General features: G+C 41.0%; 3 protein-coding genes across 4 annotated transcripts in view; all 3 read right to left on the reverse strand.

Annotated features, from left to right (window-relative positions):
* Positions 1 to 189: 189 nt before the first annotated feature.
* Positions 190 to 9,072, reverse strand: LOC138967236 (organic solute transporter subunit alpha-like). Its single transcript, XM_070339760.1, has 7 exons — positions 8,825 to 9,072; positions 7,400 to 7,566; positions 6,306 to 6,379; positions 5,357 to 5,515; positions 3,183 to 3,294; positions 1,401 to 1,653; positions 190 to 1,006 (listed from the first exon to the last, which is right to left on the reverse strand). The coding sequence occupies exons 1-7, from the start codon at positions 8,874 to 8,876 to the stop codon at positions 726 to 728; spliced, it is 1,098 nt and encodes a 365-aa protein (XP_070195861.1). The 5' UTR covers positions 8,877 to 9,072; the 3' UTR covers positions 190 to 725.
* A 544-nt stretch (positions 9,073 to 9,616) lies between these two features.
* LOC138967232 (uncharacterized) lies at positions 9,617 to 13,849 on the reverse strand. 2 transcript variants are annotated; one of them, XM_070339753.1, is made up of 2 exons: positions 12,739 to 13,849; positions 9,617 to 11,060 (listed from the first exon to the last, which is right to left on the reverse strand). In XM_070339753.1, the coding sequence occupies exon 1, from the start codon at positions 13,840 to 13,842 to the stop codon at positions 12,766 to 12,768; it is 1,077 nt and encodes a 358-aa protein (XP_070195854.1). In that variant the 5' UTR covers positions 13,843 to 13,849; the 3' UTR covers positions 9,617 to 11,060; positions 12,739 to 12,765. The 2 variants fall into 2 exon arrangements, with proteins under 2 accessions (XP_070195854.1, XP_070195853.1); XM_070339752.1 differs by having other exon boundaries at positions 12,734 to 13,849.
* Positions 13,850 to 16,309: 2,460 nt separating this feature from the next.
* LOC138967237 (organic solute transporter subunit alpha-like) overlaps positions 16,310 to 22,897 on the reverse strand; it is a 14,911-nt gene continuing 8,323 nt past the window's right edge. Inside the window, exons 5-7 of the mRNA XM_070339761.1 lie at positions 21,198 to 21,309; positions 19,622 to 19,874; positions 16,310 to 19,173 (exon numbers count right to left, since the gene is read on the reverse strand). Of these exons, the coding sequence (XP_070195862.1) occupies positions 18,905 to 19,173; positions 19,622 to 19,874; positions 21,198 to 21,309 (634 nt within the window). The 3' untranslated portion in view covers positions 16,310 to 18,904. The remainder of the gene's footprint in view (positions 19,174 to 19,621; positions 19,875 to 21,197; positions 21,310 to 22,897) is intronic.

Genomic DNA, 22,897 nt, shown 5'->3' on the forward strand with positions numbered 1-22,897 from the left:
GTGGTTGTGTGTGTGTGCGTGTATCTCCCTCTCTCTCTCTTTCTCTCTCACTTTGCTTTCTCTTTCTCTCTCTGTCTATCTCTCTCTCTCTCTCTCTCTCTCTATCTGTAGTTCAAAATATTATTTACAATTTTTTTTTTTTTTAAACAGAAACAGTTTAAACAGAAATGTTCACCGAAATACTTTTTAAACTAAAGACAGTGTATTCATTTAAAAATAAAACTAGTTTTGTCCTAGGAGAGTTACGGACAAAAAGAAACCTAGTGTTTGACTTTCAGAACCAAACACGCAAATTTGTATTAAAAGAAGTGTGACAAGAGTTCTGGAAACCGAAATAAGCTCAAATTTATTGGAAATAGTGGTTCACATCTTCGCTTGTCCGGCATAGAAACCTTTGAAATCTCGCGAAGTCTCTTCTTTGGGTTACTTTTTGTAAAAGAGAATCTAATAGGCTTCCAACACATACACGGAAAACACCCATCATTATCTTGTTAACATTATCACCAGGTCACTTATCCCACAACTATGTCAGCGTAGTTGTCACAGGAAACATTTCATAGACGAAAAAAAAATGTAAATGAAGACTGAAGTAACTAAATATAATGCAACAACACCTTTGCCAAACATTCCTTACACCCGAAAAAAAAAAACTCCGGCACTTGGCAATTAATTCGATTTTGTACACCGCACAAATTTTATTTTTGTACAAAATTCATTTTGTACACTTATTCGTCACAAGAAAGCGAGAAATGAGAAGGGTGCATCGTGTTCTCGTCAGACTGATATGATACGGTATCTCCCAAAGCTCTGTAACTTGTTCCGTTTAGCGTGCTACCTTTTGACATAAAACTGTCATCGTCTATGTCATCGTAACTATTGCAGTTGACGTCATTTTCCGGTGACGCGTTCCCTTGCGTCATTTCCTGCATGACGGGCTTGCGGTAGACCAGGCGAGCGAAGAAAGCCAGCAGAAACATCTCGGCAATCACCAGCTCGTGTTGAATGGCTGCAACGTAGAGTGAACAGTGAACGGGTCTACTTTTTTTAAGATACAACAACAACGGCGACGTCGACGGTGATGTCATGATGATGATAATTAAACTTGGTGTTGATACCAATATTACTACTACTACTACTATGTCTACTACTACGTCTTCTAAAACGACAATTACTGCTGCTACTACTACTTCTTCTGCTACTACTACTACTACTACTCCTACTACTGCTGCTGCTGCTGTTGCTACTACATTGAACTACTACTGCTTCTCCTACTTCCACTACTACAACGGCTGCTGCTGCTACTACTAATAATGATACTAAAACTACTACTACTGCTACTGCTACTACTACCGCTACTACTATTTCTACTACTACTACTACTACTACTGCACACAACTCACCATCCGCTCTAACGCTAGAACCCAAAGACCCAACACAGACAGGCACACCGCTGTCAGCCAGCACTCTCAGCACCGCCCTCTGCAAGTTGTTCGCTAGCAGCACGAGCTGCATCACCAGGAACTTGGGCGTCACGCTGTGCGTTGCTAGGTAACGGCGCGTGGACCAGAAGAGGATGACGAGACCATACACGGCGCAGAGAGTTGACACGGTGCTGATGGCTGACAGGTAGGTTGCCGGGGAGTTTGGTGTTGTCTGAAGGATAAATGTTTATGGCAATAGTTCAGTGGGATAAATCGGTGTTGTTGGGGATTGGTTGGTTGTTGGTTTTTACATTTAGTCAAGTTTTGACTAAATGTTTTAACGTAGAGGGGGGAATCGAGACGAGGGTCGTGGTGTATGTGCGTGCGTGCGTGCGTACGCGTGTGTGTGTGTGTGTGTGTGTCTGTGTGTGTGTGTGTAGAGCGATTCAGACTAAACTACTGGACTGATCTTTATGAAATTTGACATGAGAGTTCCTGGGTATGAAATCCCCGAACTTTTTTTCATTTTTTTGATAAATGTCTTTGATGACGTCATATCCGGCTTTTCGTGAAAGTTGAGGCGGCACTGTCACGCCCTCATTTTTCAACCAAATTGGTTGAAATTTTGGTCAAGTAATCTTCGACGAAGCCCGGACTTCGGTATTGCATTTCAGCTTGGTGGCTTAAAAATTAATTAATGACTTTGGTCATTAAAAATCTGAAAATTGTAAAAAAAAATAAAAATTTATAAAACGATCCAAATTTACGTTCATCTTATTCTCCATCATTTTCTGATTCCAAAAACATATAAATATGTTATATTTGGATTAAAAACAAGCTCTGGAAATTAAATACATAAAAATTATTATCAAAATTAAATTGTCGAAATCAATTTACAAAACACTTTCATCTTATTCCTTGTCGGTTCCTGATTCCAAAAACATATAGATATGATATGTTTGGATTAAAAACACGCTCAGAAAGTTAAAACAAAGAGAGGTACAGAAAAGCGTGCTATCCTTCTTAGCGCAACTACTACCCCGCTCTTCTTGTCAATTTCACTGCCTTTGCCATGAGCGGTGGACTGACGACGGTCTTGCTGAAAAATGGCATTGCGTTCAGTTTCATTCTGTGAGTTCGACAGCTACTTGACTAAATTTTGTATTTTCGCCTTACGCGACTTGTTTTCATTTCCGTTCAACCTGTTTGGCTTTTTGGTACCAATTAAATGTTGCTTCCTTTCTGAGTTTTAAAGAAAAAGGGTTAAACATTGTACCTACAAAAAACTTTAGCTTCTAAAACAATGAGTAATGGTAAGGACTTTTTTTGTGTAAGTGGAGGTGATGACAGTGAGGGTTGGGGTTTAACAGCAGCTGCTTAGAGGCAATGCATTAAGATTATCTTTAATTTTATTTCTGTACATTTCTGTTCTTTGAAATGGTGGGTATTTCTTTTCCTTCTTTTGAACTTTTTGTGTGCAAAGTTGACAATACAAATTCATGACAGGTGTTTTTTTCCAATAACTTATGTATTCATTAAATTAAAATTTGACGGAGTTCAAAAGTCGCAATTTGTATGAATGTTTCGAAAGTAAAAGTTTAATAAACTTTTCTTGTCTTTTTAAAAAAATATTTCTTTTCTTTTCTTCTCTTTTCTTTTTTCTTTCTTTCTTTCTGTTGAAGAAGTCACTCCTATCTGTCACCACAAACGAATATATCTAACGAAACCCGACGTTTATGTCTTAGAATTCACAGTACTCACCACATTCGGGTTATATTTGTCATCTGTCCAAAGCACGACAGAAACAAAGGACACGATTGGCTGGATAAAGGCTGTCTGCATCACCATCATCTGAAGTCGTGTCAGATTCCGTCTGAGCGTGAGAAAACCTTGGAATGAGTGGTGGCCACAATGCAAGGACGCGGCTTCGTTAAAGAAATAATGTAACACTTAAAAGAGAAAGAAAGAAAAAAGACAGACAGACAGACGGACGGACGGACAGAAGGACGTACAGACAGACAGACACAGACAGACACAGACAGACAGACAGAATGACACAACGGAAAAAAGAAAGACACATAGAAAGACAGACACAAAGAAAGAAAGACACATAGAAAGACAGACACAAAGAAAGAAAGACACATAAAAAGAAGGTCAATAAATAAATGAATAAAAAAATAAATAAACAAAAAAAATAAATAAATGAAAATAAACTATACAATTTAAGAAATAAAATAAAAATGTGCAGACGTTTAACGTAAACATGTTCTTTTAACCTCATATCTCAGCGCAAATAAATGATATGAAAAGAATTTGTTTTGCAAAATCATACGCTGAAAATACAATAGCGATTATATAGCTGTTCTGACCTTGATTTGTTGTTCCAAACTTACAAAATGACAGTTTTTGCGTCGATGCGTTGATCTCAGGTTTTCATAGCAGACGCCGTTTCTTATGCGCATTAGTTTTGCGCAGGCGCCACACTGACTTTGGAAAAAACTCGATTTGACAACACAGCTGTTAAACAGCTTTTTATTCGTTCATTCGTATACAACAAAAAGAAGTTTGAGTTTTTTTAATTTTAAACAAGACTACTTATGAAGAAGACCAAAACACAACATCAACGGAAAACTGGAAACAACTGAAGAACTAGGATGCAACAAGGGGAGGAGAAGAGAACAGCTAATCCGTACAACGCGAGCAGACGGCAGCGAAGTTTTCAGTTTGGGTGAATGGCATTTATACTTGTCTCGTCATGAAGCGAATTTTTGAACCTCAGTTATAAACGACTACATGAATGTTAGTGCCATGGGTTGTACATCAATACTTCAGAGGGGAAGTGGGGTATTTAGTGTGGAGTTACGAGATAAGAAACGCCGAATGCGAAAGTTTGTGTCAGTCAGCAACTGAGCTCACACAGGCACACAAAAACGGCTGCCCCTGTTTGTACTACATCTTTCGACTTTGGGCATTTTGTGGTGTTTAGGGACAGAAAATAATTGGTTTAGTCCTGTTTCATCGGGAAGTTAGCAGAAAAGGGTATGCTATCGACATTTGTAAAGCTGAAAAACATTCCCGAGAAGAATTTCAAGTTGTCAGTGTATGCTGTTGTCAATTGAAACAACGGTGTGGTACAGATGGGTAAACCGGAATCATGCGTCTTTGTTATTGCCAATATGCTTTTGGATATTGGCAAAAATGGCCGACTTCTGTAGCATCATGCTTTGATGATCGGAAGAGACCATCCAATCACAGCCCCCGAATTCCCCCACGTGTCCATCAGAATAGCTATATTGTCGGATGTCATTAAGTGTTGTTCTCGGTTATTGAGATATATTTCATTCTTAAACTGACGCACTGTTCGGAGCACTGGCCGGTTGACTGTCTGATACTTTTGACTCGCGGGAGGTCTTTCGACAGAAGAATTCTTTTGTAGCCGGGACATTTGGACATAGAGGAGTTTACAATCCTGGTCCAACTGGCATATTGTTCCTCGCTTCCCCCCCCCCCCCCCCCCCACACACACTCTTCATTCTGCAAACTTTCTAACGCGGCATGCGTATTCTAACTTATTCTGTGCTCGGCTTCTTCCCTAACTTCATTATTGTACCCACCCAGCCACGAAAGTGACAAGAAAGTACACAGGTAATATTGAAGGAGTTGTCTCCCATGCCTCGAAAAATAGGCTGTGCCGATGTTTTCCTTCTATAAAGCCATGTGAATGAAAGGCATATGTACAGTTCATTCAGTAACCTCAAAGGTATCTAAAATGACTTGTTAAAAGAGCAGGTTCTGCAAAATTGGAGGCTTACTGCGAGTGGATTCTGGTGGATTCTGAGCTATGAATGTACAACCCTAAAGTTCAACATTACCTAGACATCAACCCCGTGTATGTTTGTTTCTGGATATTTCTGTATATTTAGACGAAGACCTACGCAGTGACTTTGACGGTAGGACAGCAGCAGCAACAACAGCAGCATGGCGGCGTCCTTAGCCGGAAGCCTGTGGCCTGAGCGGTGTGGATCAGCTGCGATTTGCCCCCAAAGTAAAGTACGATCAGCGAGGTGAACTCGTACAGACACACTGCGAGGTACCTGCATGGTTACATAATGCGTGATGGTTAACTCAAACAAACTTACTGCTAAGTACCTGTTTAGTCACAGAATGAGTTTTAGTCACAGAATGAGTTGAGGTAAACTCGTGCAGAGATTCAAAAACAGAAAGACTGCTTACATACCAAAATTCTGAATACAAACAAAACAAGTACTGTTTTTGTTGGAACGTTGCTTTTTTGACTGACCAAAAGATTCACATCTACATTGACCAAACCCGATGTCTATCTATATGTATCTCCGTCTGTCTGTCTGTCTTTCTGTCTGTCTGTCTGTCTCTCTCTCTCTCTCTCTCTTTCTCTCTCTCTCTCTCTCTCTCTCTCTCTCTCTCTCTCTCTCTCTCTCTAAACCGGCACGGTTGGCCTAGTGGTAAGGCGTCCGCCCCGTGATCGGGAGGTCGTGGGTTCGAACCCTGGCCGGGTCATACCTAAGACTATAAAATTGGCAATCTAGTGGCTGCTCCGCCTGGCGTCTGGCATTATGGGGTTAGTGCTAGGACTGGTTGGTCCGGTGTCAGAATAATGTGACTGGGTGAGACATGAAGCCTGTGCTGCGACTTCTGTCTTGTGTGTGGCGCACGTTATATGTCAAAGCAGCACCGCCCTGATATGGCCCTTCGTGGTCGGCTGGGCGTTAAGCAAACAAACAAACAAACAAACTCTCTCTCTCTCTCTCTCTCTCTCTCTCTCTCTCTCTCTCTCTCTCTCTCTCTCTCTCTCTCTCTCTCTCTCTCTCTCGCATAAAATAATCTGTATGTCTTCACAACACTTACGAACTAGCAAGAAAATCACAGAGGAGCGTGGAGCGAGGGATGAAAACTGCCAAAAGGGAAGTCACTGCCGCGACCTGTTGACAGTAAGCACAGTTAGTTTTTTCTTGTACGCTTTAACCGAATGTTTTAACAGCTTTAAAGGTACACTCTATCTTGTGAAGACAATTATATTCACCGTCTCAGATCTGGGCAGGCTAATTCATGGGATAAGACCATCACTCCACTTGGTCACATACCAAAAGTGAAAAGCTTGGGTTCTCTCTGTGCACACTGGGAATTGTTTTAATGAATTAATCTTGTAAAGGCAACCAGTGGCTTTTAAAGAAATTAAATCATGAAATATTCTCCATTGTGCACACGAAACCACTCCGACTCTTCAGTTTTGGTATGTGACCAAGTGGAGGTATGGTTTTATCCTATACCAATGCATGGCAAGAGCTGAGAAGGTGCGCCAAACTGGTTTCACTGGAAATAGTGTTCCTTTAAATATAACGTGTTTATAATATTCTGCACATTCACTGCAAAACTGACGAATCTTCAAATTTAGCAGAATACAGACATGATGATTTTTTTTTTAACTAGCAGGGCTGTTGCCTCTGCACAACCATGCATATACCTTCAAACATTCCATTGCATTGGACACATGTCAAAATTCAGCTTCAAGAAGACCCCACCATTCAGGCACTTGCAAAATTTCAACTATGAGGATGTTCAATTATTTTTGAAAAGCGCTTAACAAATCATGTCAGGTTTGTTTGTTTGTTTGTTATGAGCCAATTCTCGTCTCGAGAATCCTAGTGGGTCATACAAGACCTATTCATCATTGATTGCATTCCTGTTTTGTTCTTGGCCTCATCTTTGAAAAATATTCACATTTTAAGTTGTATCACAAAAAAAGGCAGAAGGTTCCGTAAAACTCTAATTGTTTTACCGTCTTTACTTGTAATTTTGTCAAAATCTGAATCTCAAAAAAAGTTTACACAAATCTTGTCTGAGGGTATGTCGCAGAGTCATTTCGTGTCATGAAATGACATAACATGACATGCCATGATATAACATGAAAATAAAGAAAGCAATATACCGAAACTACTCACAGGGTATAGACCGACAAGAACCAAGGACTTGTGTTTAATGAGCCGCGGGAGTCCCCGGTTGCCATAGTGACGGAGAATAAACCACACCTTGTCGGCAAAAAGGAGGAGCACTCCAACACACAAAAGCGTGGACACGCCGACCAACACTTTCTCTTGTACCGTCAGCTCTGTCGAGAGAGGACGGTTTCGTGTATTAAAGTAACATTACACACCTTTTCAATTTGACTCTTCCAGTCTCTTTTGAGTATGGTCAGTGCCTTAAAACGATAAAACCAAAACGGCAATTTATTTGTCCACATGTCAGTTTGAGTACAGAACAATTGTTATAGTGAGACCAAGTTGTGAAAATATAACAGTACGCGTGCACTGTTCTTACTAGGGCCGGCGTTATGCGTAACTCATAGCTGACTGCAGAACAACAGTACTTGACTCAAATGACACAGCAGTTTCAATACGCTGAAAGGTAATTAATGACTTAATTAAACGAGCTTGTGTAGAGATATACAGGTGTAACGGCATGGTTGTCCAATGATAGCCTATAATACTTGCATCAGTATTTTCTCAGAATAGGAGGTGGCCCATATTAGGAACCGCGGCGGTTAATAGTAGTAGTAAGACATGGAGTGACGGGCGCTGTGGCGGGGTGGTAAGACGTCGGCCTCTTAATCGGAAGGTCGAGGGTTCGAATCCCAGCCGCGGCCGCCTGGTGGGTTAAGTGTGGAGATTTTTTCGATCTCCCACATCAACTTATGAACAGTGGCTTATCCCCCCTTCGTGTGTACACGCAAGCACAAGACCAAGTGCGCACAGAAAAGATCCTGTAATCCATGTCAGAGTTCGGTGGGTTATAGAAACACGAAAATACCCAGCATGCTTCCTCCGAAAGCGGCGTATGGCTGCCTAAATGGCGGGGTAAAAACGGTCATGCACGTAAATTTCCACTCGTGCAAAAACACGAGTGTACGTGGGAGTTTCAGCACACGAACGCAGAAGAAGAAGAAGAAGAAGAAGTAGTACGAGCATCCTTCAGCTGTAACCCATACCAAAAATGAACAGTCTGGCTGCTTTATGTGCAGAACGGGAATATGTTTTCAATCAATTTCTGAAGTGACTTCTATTTCAATCTTAAAATAATGCAGCAAGAAAAATGCCTAGCCTGTGCAGAATACAGCACCGCTGTTAATTTTTGGTATAATGTCCAATTGCAATTATACTCTTGTTCCACGTGACACCCTGAACACACCTATGGTATTCAACTTGATTACTCACACGTTTTCAATGTAATAGCTACTGAACATGACCGTATATATACGCGTGTATACGCGGCGACGAACAAAATAAGTTTCGTTTTTCCAAAGACATGAAGCACATTACAGACATACAGCCTGTACTCTACTATACTCTGTCTTTCAGGTATCACCTTACCTTTAAAATAAACTTCCGAAGACGGTGGAAATTGGCTGCAGTTTTCAGCCATGCCTACTGAGGCTCCTTGATCCAACAGGACTCTGAGTTGCACTTATCACCAGCGAAAATAAAAATAATTAGAAATGAATAAAAACAAAAACAAAAAAATTTAAAACAGCTATTACCACAGCAGTAAAATCTATTTACACGTAGAGAGCTAACCAAAACAAAGCACGCGTGTGTTGCTGCCCAAACTTTGACGCAGTAGTGCGACACCCACAACAACGCAGTTTCAATTTGTGGAACACCGGTGTATTGGAAGTTGTGTCAGCGGAAGATAACGTGAGTGTGAATTAGTAACTTAAACGAGTACTGACCTTGGGAAGACGAAGTTTGAGTGGAATTCCATGAATGTAGTTTACCGGAACGGAAGGATATGTGAGAGAGCGCATGTCCGGAAGAGCCATATTTTAACGCACAGATCATCTAGTTTGTTGTAAAAAAGAATAAACAACTGATGATCTGAAAATTAACAAGTTTGGAAAAACATTTTCATATATTCTTGGGCGGGTAACTTAGGCTAGGGAAGGGCACATATCCTTCCGTTCCGGTAAACTACATTCATGGAATTCCACTCAAACTTCGTCTTCCCAAGGTCAGTACTCGTTTAAGTTACTAATTCCATTTCACGTAGTTTAGCCGAAACTACAGGAAATGTGAGACTTCAAAGTATGTTTTTTCAAACGTTTATCACAGTCATACCTCATTTTCTCACTTTCACATCAAAATCCCTAAGACCACACCATCAACTTTGTTTTTAGTGCATTATGCCTTTTTTATTTTCAACATTTTCCAGTGCATTATCTATGCCTGGGTTTTAAGTGCATTATCTATGCATCTTTGATTATTCATAAACATGTTACAGTGCATTATCTATGCATTGTTTCAGTTATGAAGACTTTCGCCACAGTGAAAATAATAGTCTTACTGCTTTCCTAGCAGTCTACCATTGTCTTCTTCAGTGAAGTGCCTACTTGTAGTTCTTACAACTTGACCTGCCCATGAATTTTCACATGGTACTCTGAACTTTTTGGCTTTCTGCTCTTTGCGAATCATCGACTAATGGTCGATTGTAAAATCGCTGGAAAGTTTTAGCATTCGACCAGCCTGCTGATTTTAATATGTCATCAATACATACACCAGTTTTTAACATAGCTGATGAGGAAGCACTTCTAAAGCTATGAGCAGTGAACCCTTGGACACCAGCTGACCCCAAAACCTCTTTCATCCAACGAGCTATCGAATCCTTCGATGCTGGCCCATGTGGCCGTCCATAACACAAAATAAGTTTGTCACAGTCTCCACGCACCACTGCAGTCCTTGCAATGTATTCTTTTAAACAGCTTACAACACACAGTTGTTTTTCCTCCTCATACTTTTGGAGATGTATTGGCGCTTGGTGATAACCAGGTCTACTATGCTTGAGTTTATCAACTACATGAATCTTGCATGATCCCTGATTTAAAAACTGAACACATGATAGTTTCAATAAATGAATTGTCTGCACTCTCTGTGCCGAAACAATCAAAAGTAAAGCACACAATTTTAATGTTATTTCTTTCAAGGAGAGTTTGCTATTGTCCTCACTATTTCTGAAAAAATCCAATAGCACAGCCACATCCCAAGTGTTCTTTTGGCGGGGCAATGGTGTTCTCAGCTGAAACACACCTCTTACAAAACGACATATCAATGGGTGTTCTCCCATTTTCTTGTTGCCATCTGTTTGTACTACAGCAGAAATAGCACTCCTGGCTGTGTTAATAGCACTGTAGCCTAATCCAAGGCTAAACAGCCCAGTCAAAAATTCCAAAACTTGCTTTACAGATGCATGAAATGGATCACAGTTCCGTTCAACACAGAAAACTTTCCACCGTGACAAGTAGCTGGAATACTGTCTGTGTGTCTTTTCCCTCCATGATGCACAGATGATGCTGCAAGCTTGTCCATGAATTCCTTGTGCTTCAACTGCATCCCTGATAACATCACTGCCATCAACTGAAGCTTGCTGTGCAGAGGATGTGGTGTCTGCGCGTGGGCCAGACGTAGAACAGTCCTCCCCTTGGGTAGCAGAAGAGGTTTCCTGACGAGGAGCCGCAATAGTTGAGGATACCAAGTTGCTGTAGGCCAGTCTGGGACTATGACAACCCCTTCTGCGTTGTCCTTCTCCAGTTTGACCAGGACCCTCTGAATCAGGCTGAATGGCGGAAAAGCATAAAAGAACCAGTTAGTCCAACTCATCTTAAATGCATCCACTGCAAACGATTCTGGATCTGGTTGCCAAGACACAAAAGTTGCCAACTGGCGATTTAGTCTTGATGCAAAAAGATCAATTTCAGGTTTTCCAACTTGCTCACAGATTCTTTTGAAAATCTGTCTGTCCAGCATCCATTCTGTATTATCATTGAATTTTCTGGACTGAGCATCAGCTTGTGTATTGCCAGGAATGTGAGCTACTGTCAGCCAAATGTTCCTGTCTTTACACCAGATCCAGATTCGTTTTGCTACATCATTGCAATCTGCAGAATGTGAACCACCCATTTTTTCAATGTATGACACCGCACATGAGTTGTCTGTCAGCACTTTGATATGTTTACCATCAATATCCTTACTAAAGCTTTTGAGAGCATGCTCAATCGCCATCAGCTCTAGAACATTGATATTGTTGTTTCTTTCTAAAACAGACCAACGGCCACCTGTTTGCTTTGGGTGGCAAACTGCACCCCAACCCAAAGTGGAGGCATCTGTTGTTATTACCATTTCAGGTTCAGATCTTTCTATGGGGAAAAAAGCTGAATCTATGTTCTGTAGCCACCAGTCTAGCTCTTCTTCAGCTTCTTTTGATATAACTACCAATGCATCAAAATCCCCTTTTTTCACTTTCAATGCTTCAACCTTAACCTTATCGAGTTGTCTATAGAACAACTGACCCCAAAGCACAGCTGGGAATGAAGCAACAAGCTGACCAATCACTTGCGCTAGCTCCCGAATGGTAATCCTTTTCCTGTTTTTTACACTTCTGCAAGTATTTTTCAGTTTCTGAATTTTCTCTTCAGTCAGACAGACAGACATATTTTCTGAATCTAGCCAAAACCCCAGATACTTTATCTTTTTGAGTGGGGTAAGTTCTGACTTTTCTTCATGGATGATAAATCCAAGGGCTTCAAACAAGTGTACTGTTTCCTGAACATTCTGCAGACAACTCTCATAAGTTTGTCCCTGAAGATAGCAATCATCAATGAATGATGCTGACAAAAAGCCCCTTTTTCTCAGACAAGCATACACTGGTTTCAGTAACTTAGTGAAATATCTTGGGCAGTTACACAACCCGTTTGGGAAGCAGGTGTATTCATACAACTGTTCTCTCCAAATGAATTTCAAAAATTTCCTGAAATCTGGCTTGATTGAGACAGAATAATATGCATGCCTCAAGTCAACTGAAGCCATGTAACACCCTTTTCTCATAAGCCTTATAGCTGACGTCAGATTTTCCATTTTGAAGTGCTCATACGTCACTGACTGATTAAACTCTTTCAGGTTTAGAATCATTCGATATGTTCCATCTGGTTTCATCACCAGGAATACAGGGGATATTATTTCTCCATCTTCACTTTCACATTTTTCGATTACTTTCATTTTCAGTAATTTCTGAACTTCATTGTCCATCTCAGAAAATTGATAACCTTTGATTTGAGTTGTAGGCACTTTTCCTACTTCTAATTCTGATAAATCCCTCAGTGGAATTTCAGCCCCTGTCACCATTTTCAAAATAAACGGATCTGATGTCAGCTTTCTCCATTCTTCAATAAAGTATTGTATTCTACCCGCAATAAATGGTATCTGAACACTTTTGTTTATTGGATAGCGTACCTTACCGGTCAGGTCTGGCTGTGCATCCTCATTTATGCGGATTTGAATGTCATGTTGTTCTGCCCTCGGAAGCTTCTCCCCCGGTAGCGTGGATAGTAACCTCTTGCTCGGCCGCGTGTCCAGCCTCGGCCTCTTCTCTGGTCGTAGTCCCAGTTTTTTGTCCTGCCTCCTCTGAATGGAAAAAACTTGTCTCCCCTTGATGACCGAGTGATTGCCATGCCAAGCTTGGACGACGAATCAATGGAGGCGAACACAGATCGCAAATCATCCCCAAACAGTTCTGTTGTCACTGGGATTTCTGAAGAAACGAGTTTCTTGTATTTCTTGTTGAATTGCGGTGCGGACATAATCGACACTCTTCTGTCCATTGACATTTCGTGAGTCGCTTTGAGAATGAGCCCCATTGAATCGGTCAGAGATTTCATTTGTTTTTTCACATCAATGTTTGTTTTCCCAACACACTCGTTCGCTGCACACACAAGAGCGTTCACTGCTGTAAGCAAAATGTGTTGGATTCTTTGAGTACGCAAATCTGCACTTTTCTGGTTATGGTCCATTGTGTCCCACACTTCATGGTTCACTCGAGGAACTTTTAGTTCGACGTTTTTCGGGCGCTTGTGCTCCGAAATCTTGTCTTTCATTTTTGCTTCGTTCATTTTGCCTTTTGCCATCATGTTGACTATTTTGGCTAGCTGTTCCGAAATATCATCGCCAAGCTCCTCATCAGCCTCATAATCTTGCTGAATCCCTGTCAGTGTGTCACTTTCAGCATTTTCATCACTGCGATTCTCTGTCTGATCGCCACAAGATCTCACACGAGTAAGATTTTCAATTTGGTAGTCCAAATCTTCATCAGAATTGTCCACCAAAAAAGATACGGTACTGTCTTCTTCTCTGCGTCTTTTCTTCTTCAAAGGGGAACTACTCCGAAGTTGAACACATTCTGAATCTTCGTCTTCCACAATTTCCCCTTCTTCTGCATCCCATTTCTTTAGTGCACGCAGGATTCGTTCATTCTGCTTTTTCATGTCATCCCAATCCTTTGTCGGTAATTGTACTACCTCGAGTCGAGGTTTTTCTTTTTGTTTCACTTTTGTGATTTCAACCATGTTTTTCTGGGGTCTCTGTGACTGTGAGCATGGAGGGGAAGAGTCTTCACCCTCGGAATCGGATTTGAGCAAGTTTTCTTCGCTCTCCATTCCAAATTCTTTGAAAGAACAACGCAGCAAGGTTCGCGGAATCGAAAGATGTACTTTGAGACCGAAAAATTCGATCGTAAACCAAGATGAATCACGATAAACAACCGAAAAAAGCGGAGCATCGGTTTCAGACGTGCGCTAATGGCGCCGGAAATACGGATATGGCTCTTCCGGACATGCGCTCTCTCACATTTCCTGTAGTTTCGGCTAAACTACGTGAAATGGAATTCATTATTAGCACCAATGATGTTCCCAGCGACCGTTACAGTTTACGTGACGATGTAGATCGGTAAGACCGTTAGGGAATGGGCGGTAGGTGGTGGTGGGGGAGGGGGGGGGGAGGGGGGGGGGCGGTGACAAAAGTTGGAGAGGAGAGGGGTGATGAGGACGTGCACTAGGGATGGTCAGAGTGACACAGAACTTGATACATTGTGTCACACTGACTCAATTGTTGTAGTATTGAGAGATTTGCTGGGTGGCCAAAGACCGAGGGTGTTATCCAAGTGTGGGGGGGAGGTATGTGTGTGTGGGGGAAGGTATGTCAGGTGTGTGTGTGTGTGTGTGTGTGTGTGTGTGCATGTGTGTGTGTGTGTGCGTGCGTGTGTGTGTGAGAGTGTGTGCGTGTGTGTGTGTGTGTGCGTGTGCGTGTGTGAAACCATATACGTGGCGGATGTGTGTATGTGTGTGTTTGTTGTCTGGATTTGTGTGTGTGTGTGTGTGTGTGTTTGCCAAACATTAGATTAATTCCTACCTGTAGCAAAAGAGAAGATATGAGTTTTACACAGCCAGCAAGGAAATGAATCGGACGATTAAGATTATCTCTTGTTCGAACACATTTTTACGTTTAAATCAAAATATTGAAAAAATATATAACACAAATAACACAACAATGTTTATCAAATGGCTGTTTAATCAAATAACCCGTATTAATGCGGACGACGTGAAAACATTCAGACGAACATTTCCTTGCACATAACAAAGCAAATATTATTCTATGCATATTTGGTTTACTGTTGGCTTGGGAGAATGATCCAATGTGTTCAGTTCCGATTTATTTTGACGACAGATTGACAGGATGGTTTAATATTGCTTTAAAAGGTTTGTGTCCTTTGATTTTGTGTCTTTGTTTTTTGTTAACAAGCAATTACCAGAACTGGTAACAGCTGCTTGTATGTGTTAGCTGTGCACACTTCAGTCCAACTCGGTGATTAGCAGAGTGAAGTTAATGGCATGAAACAAAACGCTGAACAAATTTCTAACGTGATTTTGTCTCCTTGGTTATTTTTCTAAGTGTCGTAATGGCATTTTAAAACATACCTCCCTTTATTGTTGTGATGGAAACCAGAGAGAAACAGCTTGATTCCAACGGCGAATTGTCACACCTACCTGAAACCATTACTGCGTCCATTATGTCTCGCCCAAAGCTGCATTGGCATAAAAACTATTATTGCATTTGTTCCTGCGTGTTCAGAACGTTAAATGAATGTGTCATCTTGAAAGTATGAAACGTTGTGATCATCGGGCCGCGTTTAAGACCCCCCCCCCTCCTCCCCCCGCCGCTGAAGCCTTGGCATTAACCAACAGGAACCAGTCCTCGCTTCATCATGTGCTCAAATGTCCATTTACATTATAATTTATGGACTTTAATTTCAATAGAATGCATGAAGCTTTCTATTCACAAAGAGAGAAAGAGAGAGAGAGAGAGAGAGAGAGGGAGAGAGTGTGTGTGTGTGTATGTGTGTGTGTGTGTGTGCGTGCGCGCTTATGTGCGTGCGTGCGTGCGTGCGTGCGTGCGTGTGTGTGTGTGTGTGTGTGTGTGTGTGTGGCATCGTCATCACCATGGCAACAACTAAAACGCAAACTAACAAATACACAAACAAACACATATCCGCCACGTACAGAGTTTCACACACACAGATACACCCCGAGCCCCCCACACACACACACACACACACACCCACGCACACACACATAAACAAACACACACACCCTCCACATACGTATGTTCATACTCATTAAGGAACATCTGGATTCAAAATAGTGTAGGCAGTAGGGTAGCTTATTGCAATAAATTAGTTCGCACTCACGCACGCATGCACACACGCACACACACACACACACACACACACACACACACACACAGACACACATACACAAACACACAGGCAGACGCACAAAGACACACACAGACACGCACACACACAAACACACACACACAAGCACACACACACACGCGCGCGCACAAGCACACACATACACACACACACACACACACACACACACACACACACACTCACTGACGCACTTATACTCTCTTCTGCTGACTTGCACACATACTTTTTCATCTGTTGAATAACTATAAAAACTTGAAACGAAAATTGTTCTCTACCTGTTTATTAGTCTATCAGTCGTATGTGACCCTCCACCACGGAATGAGTTGCATGTCACCTTTGCATGATTTTCATATTTTTACATTTTCCTAAAGTGTTTGTTATCCTCTATCCAGTGGTGAAAACCGTTTTAGAAAAGAGCGGAAACTGTTTGAATTATAAGCCTGTGACTAAGGTGACCCTCACACTGTTACCAGACACTCTCCGGACTTATATCAAGCCTAGCGCAGAACCGCGCGAGGTGACATGCGACTCATTTCGTGGTGGAGGGTCACATATTTCATGCACACACCTCGTTTGTCCCGCTAAAAGCAAGGGTTTTCACTCTTTCGCAACCCATACAAACACGTTTTATATCCGGACTTCGCCTATTGGGGCAGAACATGTTAAGTTCCAACAAGTCGCGTGAGGCGAAAATACAATATTTAGTCAAGCTCAGTCGAACTCACAGAATGAAACTGAACGCATTGCATTTTTTTCCGCAAGACCGTACACTCGTAGCATTGTCTGTCCACCGCTCGTGGCAAAGGCAGTGAAATTAACAATCCAGAAAAGCGCGGTAGCGGTTGCGCTGAGGAGGATAGCACGCTTTTCTATATCTCTATTCTTTTTAACTCTCTAAATGTGTTTTTAATCCAAACATATCATATCTTTATGTTTTTGGAATCAGGAACGGACTTGGAATAAGATGAAATTGTTTTTAAATCGATTTCGGAAATTTAATTTTAATCATAATTTTTATATTTTTAATTTTCAGAGCTTGTTTGTAATCCAAATATAACATATTTATATGTTTTTGGAATCAGAAAATGATGAAGAATACGATAAATGTAATTTTGGATTGTTTTATAAAAAAAAATTAATTATCAGATTTTTAATGACCAAAGTCATTAATTAATTTTTAAGCCTCCAAGCTGAAATGCAATCTCAAAGTCCGGCCTTCGTAGAAGATTGCTTGGCCAAAATTTTGATCAATTTGATTGAAAAATGAGGGTGTGACAGTGCCGCCTCAACTTTTACAAAATGCCGGATATGACGTCATCAAAGACATTTATCGAAAAAAAAGAAAAAAACCGTCTGGGGATATCATACCCAGGAACTCTCATGAAAAATTTCATAAAGATCGGTCCAGTAGTTTACTCTGAATCGCTCTACACACACACACACACACACACACACACACACACACACACACACACACACACACACCACGACCCTCGTCTCGATTCCCCCCTCTATGTTAACACATTTAGTCAAAACTTGACTAAATGTAAAAAGGAAGCATTGACATACACGACACAACATTTATTTGAAAAATGGATGCGTGTTTAATCATCATATATTGTATCACTTAGACATATGCAACAAAATCACACAGTAGCCGAATATATGTTGTAAAATAATAGTAAGTAATTCTTGCACGTGGTAAAATATTTACATGTAGACTGTGTGACAACAATATTCAAATCACTGGCCATCAGAGTTCGAGTGTATCTTACTATACAAACATTCTCTTCTATATATGAATTAGGTTTAATAGTTCTGGAAAATCTCCCAGTGTTTTAAACAGGGAAATGATGCATATATACAAAAGGAAGAAAATGTCAACGTCAACGTCACTCACACACACACACACACACACACACACACACACACACACACACACACACACACACACACACACACACACACACACATATACACACACGTTGTCTGAAATAACATCAAATGTGCACCAAGAATATAGAACACACTAGTCAATCTTTATAAAATGAAGCATAATTATTCAAATGGCATTTGTGATTTAATGTCTGCCTTACAAACAAAACATAATTCAAAATAGGTTTTAGGTTTTTATGAACACAGATATAAAATCAGAGATTCGCATTTTAGTATTTTCCCCGATCTCCGTTATGATCTTGACAATCTAGACTACTGTATACAAATTTAAGTATGGCAAATTTGTCAAACACGCAATTGTACATTTAATATTACAAATTACAATAAATTCGTATTTTTCTCTATTTACTGCTAATGTGAAAGGAGTGATCGAGCTTCGACTGATAAAGCTAGAGTTGGCAACACTTTCCTGGGAGAAAAACAAATCAAGTCAGCTAGCTAAATACTGGATTGTCAATAGCGGATAATTATATTCCTCAACGTAAGCCTCCCGTCAGGTTCATCCTCATAATGCAGGATTCTCAAAATGTTAACTCTTCTTTTTGTATGTGACGTCATTTAATTGGGCTAATTCTTTAAGATAGACAAATCGATATTCAGTATGTAACGTCAAAGGTAGGATTTACGCTGTCCGTACCCGATTTATACCTGTTTGCAAGGGAGAAACTCCCAAACACATTGTACTGTGGAAGTCCATAATTAGCGGGGTTGTCACTGGTTACAATGGGTGTTGGGGGGTATGGGGGGTTGGACTGTCACTATCGATCTCGAGGCAAGGGGGGGGGGGGGGGCTTAGAAATCTTGGGTTGTCACTCCTGGGTTTATATCTCTTTACGAGGAACGACAACAACAACAACAACAACAACAACAACAACAACAACAGCAGCAACAAGAAGCACCGATCAGTTGATGCTGTCAAAGCCAGGATTGCCAGTACCAGACTTCGGAGCAGGATAGGAGCCAACAACATCAGACAACTTGGCTTCACTCGTGACGACACCAGCTTGCAACTCTCCCTCCCCGCCCCCTCCCTCCGCAATCCCGTTGTGAATGGGGTGGGGGTGTCCGTCTTTCTCCTCCGTCGTGTGAAAGCTATGAGGTCGTCGGTAGAGGCATCGAGCCAGGACGGCCAGGACCAGCATCTCACACACCACTACCATGTGCTGGATGGCTGGAAATGAACAAGAACAAATGAATGAATGTATGAATGTGTGAGCGTGCACGCATGCAACTGAGTGCATGCGCACGTACGTCACAATGAACACACATGTGACAGAACACACATGCAAGCACATACGCACTCACGCATGCTCTCACGCACGCACTCACGTACGCACACATACACACCGAGTAGCACACACACACACACACACACACACACACACACACACACATATATATAGGCTATATAATATATATATATATATATATATATATATATATATATATATATATAGCCTATACACACACACACACACACACACACACACACACACACACACACACACACACACACACAAACAAAGAACACCCTCCTCGTCCCGATTCCCAGTCTATGTTAAAACATTTAGTCAAATATTGTCTAAATGTAAAAACATCAACTTCACAAGTGCACCCACCATTACTTCGAACAATTGAAGACAGCTTCCCTCTACACGGAGGCAGGCCGAACATGGCAAACGTGTCGAAGATTAAACCCTGTAGAGTGTGGATAAACAGAACCAACTGCAGCACCCAGAACTTCTGCAAGATGCTTTGCTTCTTCAGGAAGGCTTGTGAGGTACTGAACAGCACAATAAGCCCGTACATCGCGGTCAGGGTCGACACGGCGTCCACGATGGACAGGTAGATGAACGCTTGACCTGCTTCCAACTGGAAACATAAGTCACTTTATCCTACATACGTGAGAGAGACCACTCATGTGATGGCAACATCGTTCAAACCGCACGTGTTTATATCATGTAAATAAGGTCTCGTCCGACTAGTCTGGCAGGGGACCTGCTTTTCCACTGCTTATGATGCTAAAGCTAAAGTCACCGAGACAAACGTCATTATGGAAACACTTTTGCGCTTCCTTTTACCCCTGGACGAATTATAAGAACTTACACGTCACGCTACACTTTGTAAACATTCAACAGGTTGATGTACGTCAGACATGTCAACATCTACAAGACAGTGCGTCAAAGCCTTAACAATGAACACAGATAAATTTAAAGCATATCTGAATTATTCTGACTTGCACACCAAGTTGTATCATGTTATTTTGAAGTACGGGGGGCTTTTGACAGTTATTCGTGAAGGCCTCTTCACTTGTCCATAGTAGGCACCCATGCTCCAAATATATTTAATTTTTGCTGAATGTCAACCAAAGGTTATTCGCTCTAATTATGCCGAACGGGAAGGACTACCAAACACAAATGAAACTTCTTCGCAAAAAAACATGCTACCAGCAAGAAAGAAAATCTGGTCCATATTAGGCAACCTTCCCCTATATGCTATGTCACACTGTGTTCAAAGCTGGGTAAAGAGGGTGTGTTCATAAGGGGAACACTTCAAATCACAGTGAATAATTAATACATCAACTAAAAACGATATTACCTCAAATCAAAAAGAATACACCCCTTAAAAATGATACAAGAAGACATCCAATAAAAACTGGCATTGTCTTAAATCTGATCATTTGGTTTTTAAAACCTATCAAAAGAATGTATTATGCATAGTTGATGCGTTGTTTGGTTTGTTTGGTTTGTCCGTTTGCATGTCAGCTTATTTATGTTCTTGTCTTGCTTATCTGGTGTGTTTTTCTAATGCATTAGTTGGCTTGTATCAAGAAAAGATAATTCTGTCGTTGCTTATTATAATGACATTCTAAAACGAGAAAGATTAATGAAAAATGTAATTGCACATTGGGTAATAAAAATCGAAAACAGATAGACTGCTAACGTTCCAAATTTCAGAATAAAAAAAATAAGAATAACATTGGGTAAACAAAATATTATAAATAATAAAAAATTACATAACAAATAAATTGAGTTATATTTAATCGAACAGCAAACCAAAAATATAACAACTAAAACATGTAAAAAAATTAAATCAGTCGTGAATGAATAAGCGTCATACAAAGATGTGCTTAGCAAACAAACATAAAAGTTAAAAAAAAAATTAAAAAAAAGAGTCACGGAGTGAATATCTGACCTTTCCTTTGACGTACTTGTCATCCAACCACAGAACCAGAGTGATGAAGGAAATAAAGGGCTGCAGGAACGAAGTCTGGAACACCATCACACGAAGTATACGTAGGTTTGGCCTGGGGAAAAATAGGAACAAGAGACTGCAGGTGACAAGAACAAGAACAAGAACAAGAACAAGATAACAGGCAAAAATGTACTCACAGGGATAACACACACAAAAAGTGAAAAACCTGAAAGGCCAGGGTCCACGCGGATGGCGCCCATCAGAAGCTGAGGCTTTTTTTTATTATCTTGTAGGGACAAAGAACAAAGTTTTTCTTTAAAGGTACTGAACTTGTCAAATCCAGGTGCACGGAGCCCCTAGGGCTTTTAGTCATACCTCAGGCAGCTATCCGTTAGAAGAACTGCCAAGTGTCATTGACTTGCACCTAAAGAGTCAAGAACTGCGATTTGTTTACGAATTAATTTTCTACTCGGAACCGGCTGGTCTTGACCTATTTTTGGATCTAATTTAGATCACCACATCATGCACAAAAAGACACGTCACTAGCAAACTATGTCAGACATCATCACGAGTTTGTGTAAAACAAAATGGAGGCCGGAATCACTCAGTTGAATCGAACTCCGACCAATCACCACGTAATAACTAGGTTAATTTATGCACTCGCGTGAACAAGAAACTGTCGAGCTTCACAGATGTCGTCGTTGGGTAGTTTTGGGTTTGTTTTACTACCATAGGAGAATTTTTGAACTGTAAATGCACTCAGCTGCAACAAAAACGCAAAACGAAGGCTGCGAGCTGCACTGTGCCTGTAAGAACCCGGATTTTAAAAGTTTTCAAAAACTGGATTTCCGGCGAGAACCGGAAAGGCGTTAGCCCAAGAACTGGTATTCTTATTCGTATTTGTATTGTTCGTGTTTCTGGTGAGTACATTGTCATTGTGTATCTTGATCTGAAAAAAAATAACAGACGAAAAGGATAAACGTAATTGTATGCTTAAACCTTGAAGAAATTCATAACTGTAGATAAAGGCACAGCTGGGTGCTATGCAGACATCAGAATCTGACATTTAAAAGTGTTAAAGCACACAGCTGTTGATGAACCGTTTAAAAGAGTTGAAAAAGTACAAGCGTACTGGTATCCTTTGATCGTGATGAAAATAAACAACAAATTATAAAGGAACATCTTGGTGAATGCGGACATCAGAATCTGGCATTTAAAGCGTGAAAACACAGCAATAGACGTTTTTCGGAAATACGTAACTCTGTCGGGTTTGTATGGGTTTGTGACCTTTTCGTGCAAAACCGCGTACAAACATTGAAGTGGCCGATCACTAGTGAGGGGTGTGGTGACCAGAGTGCATTGAATAATCCCATTGAATCCCAGTGCATTGAATAATCCCAGCTAAACATATCCCATTATTCTTCTAACCCTTACACGTAACATTCTGCCACTCCATACAATGTAACCCCCCTTCGAAGACCCCCCCCCCCCCCCCCCCCCCGCGGGCGAGGGTAGGTTTACTGTCGGATAAGCTTACTATGCGCAGACCGTTAACTCGCCTAGTTTTACCGCCTGAGGTAATGGTCTCGCCGCTGGAAGGCCATAACCTCAGTAATTTCCCAGATTTGAGATATTAAAGTTAACTTGATTTTTCATTTGATATGACCCTTGACTACCACTACGGTACTGTCTTCCTAACG

Source organism: Littorina saxatilis, linkage group LG5, assembly GCF_037325665.1.
Source record: "Littorina saxatilis isolate snail1 linkage group LG5, US_GU_Lsax_2.0, whole genome shotgun sequence".
Classification (NCBI taxonomy): Eukaryota; Metazoa; Mollusca; class Gastropoda; order Littorinimorpha; family Littorinidae; genus Littorina; species Littorina saxatilis.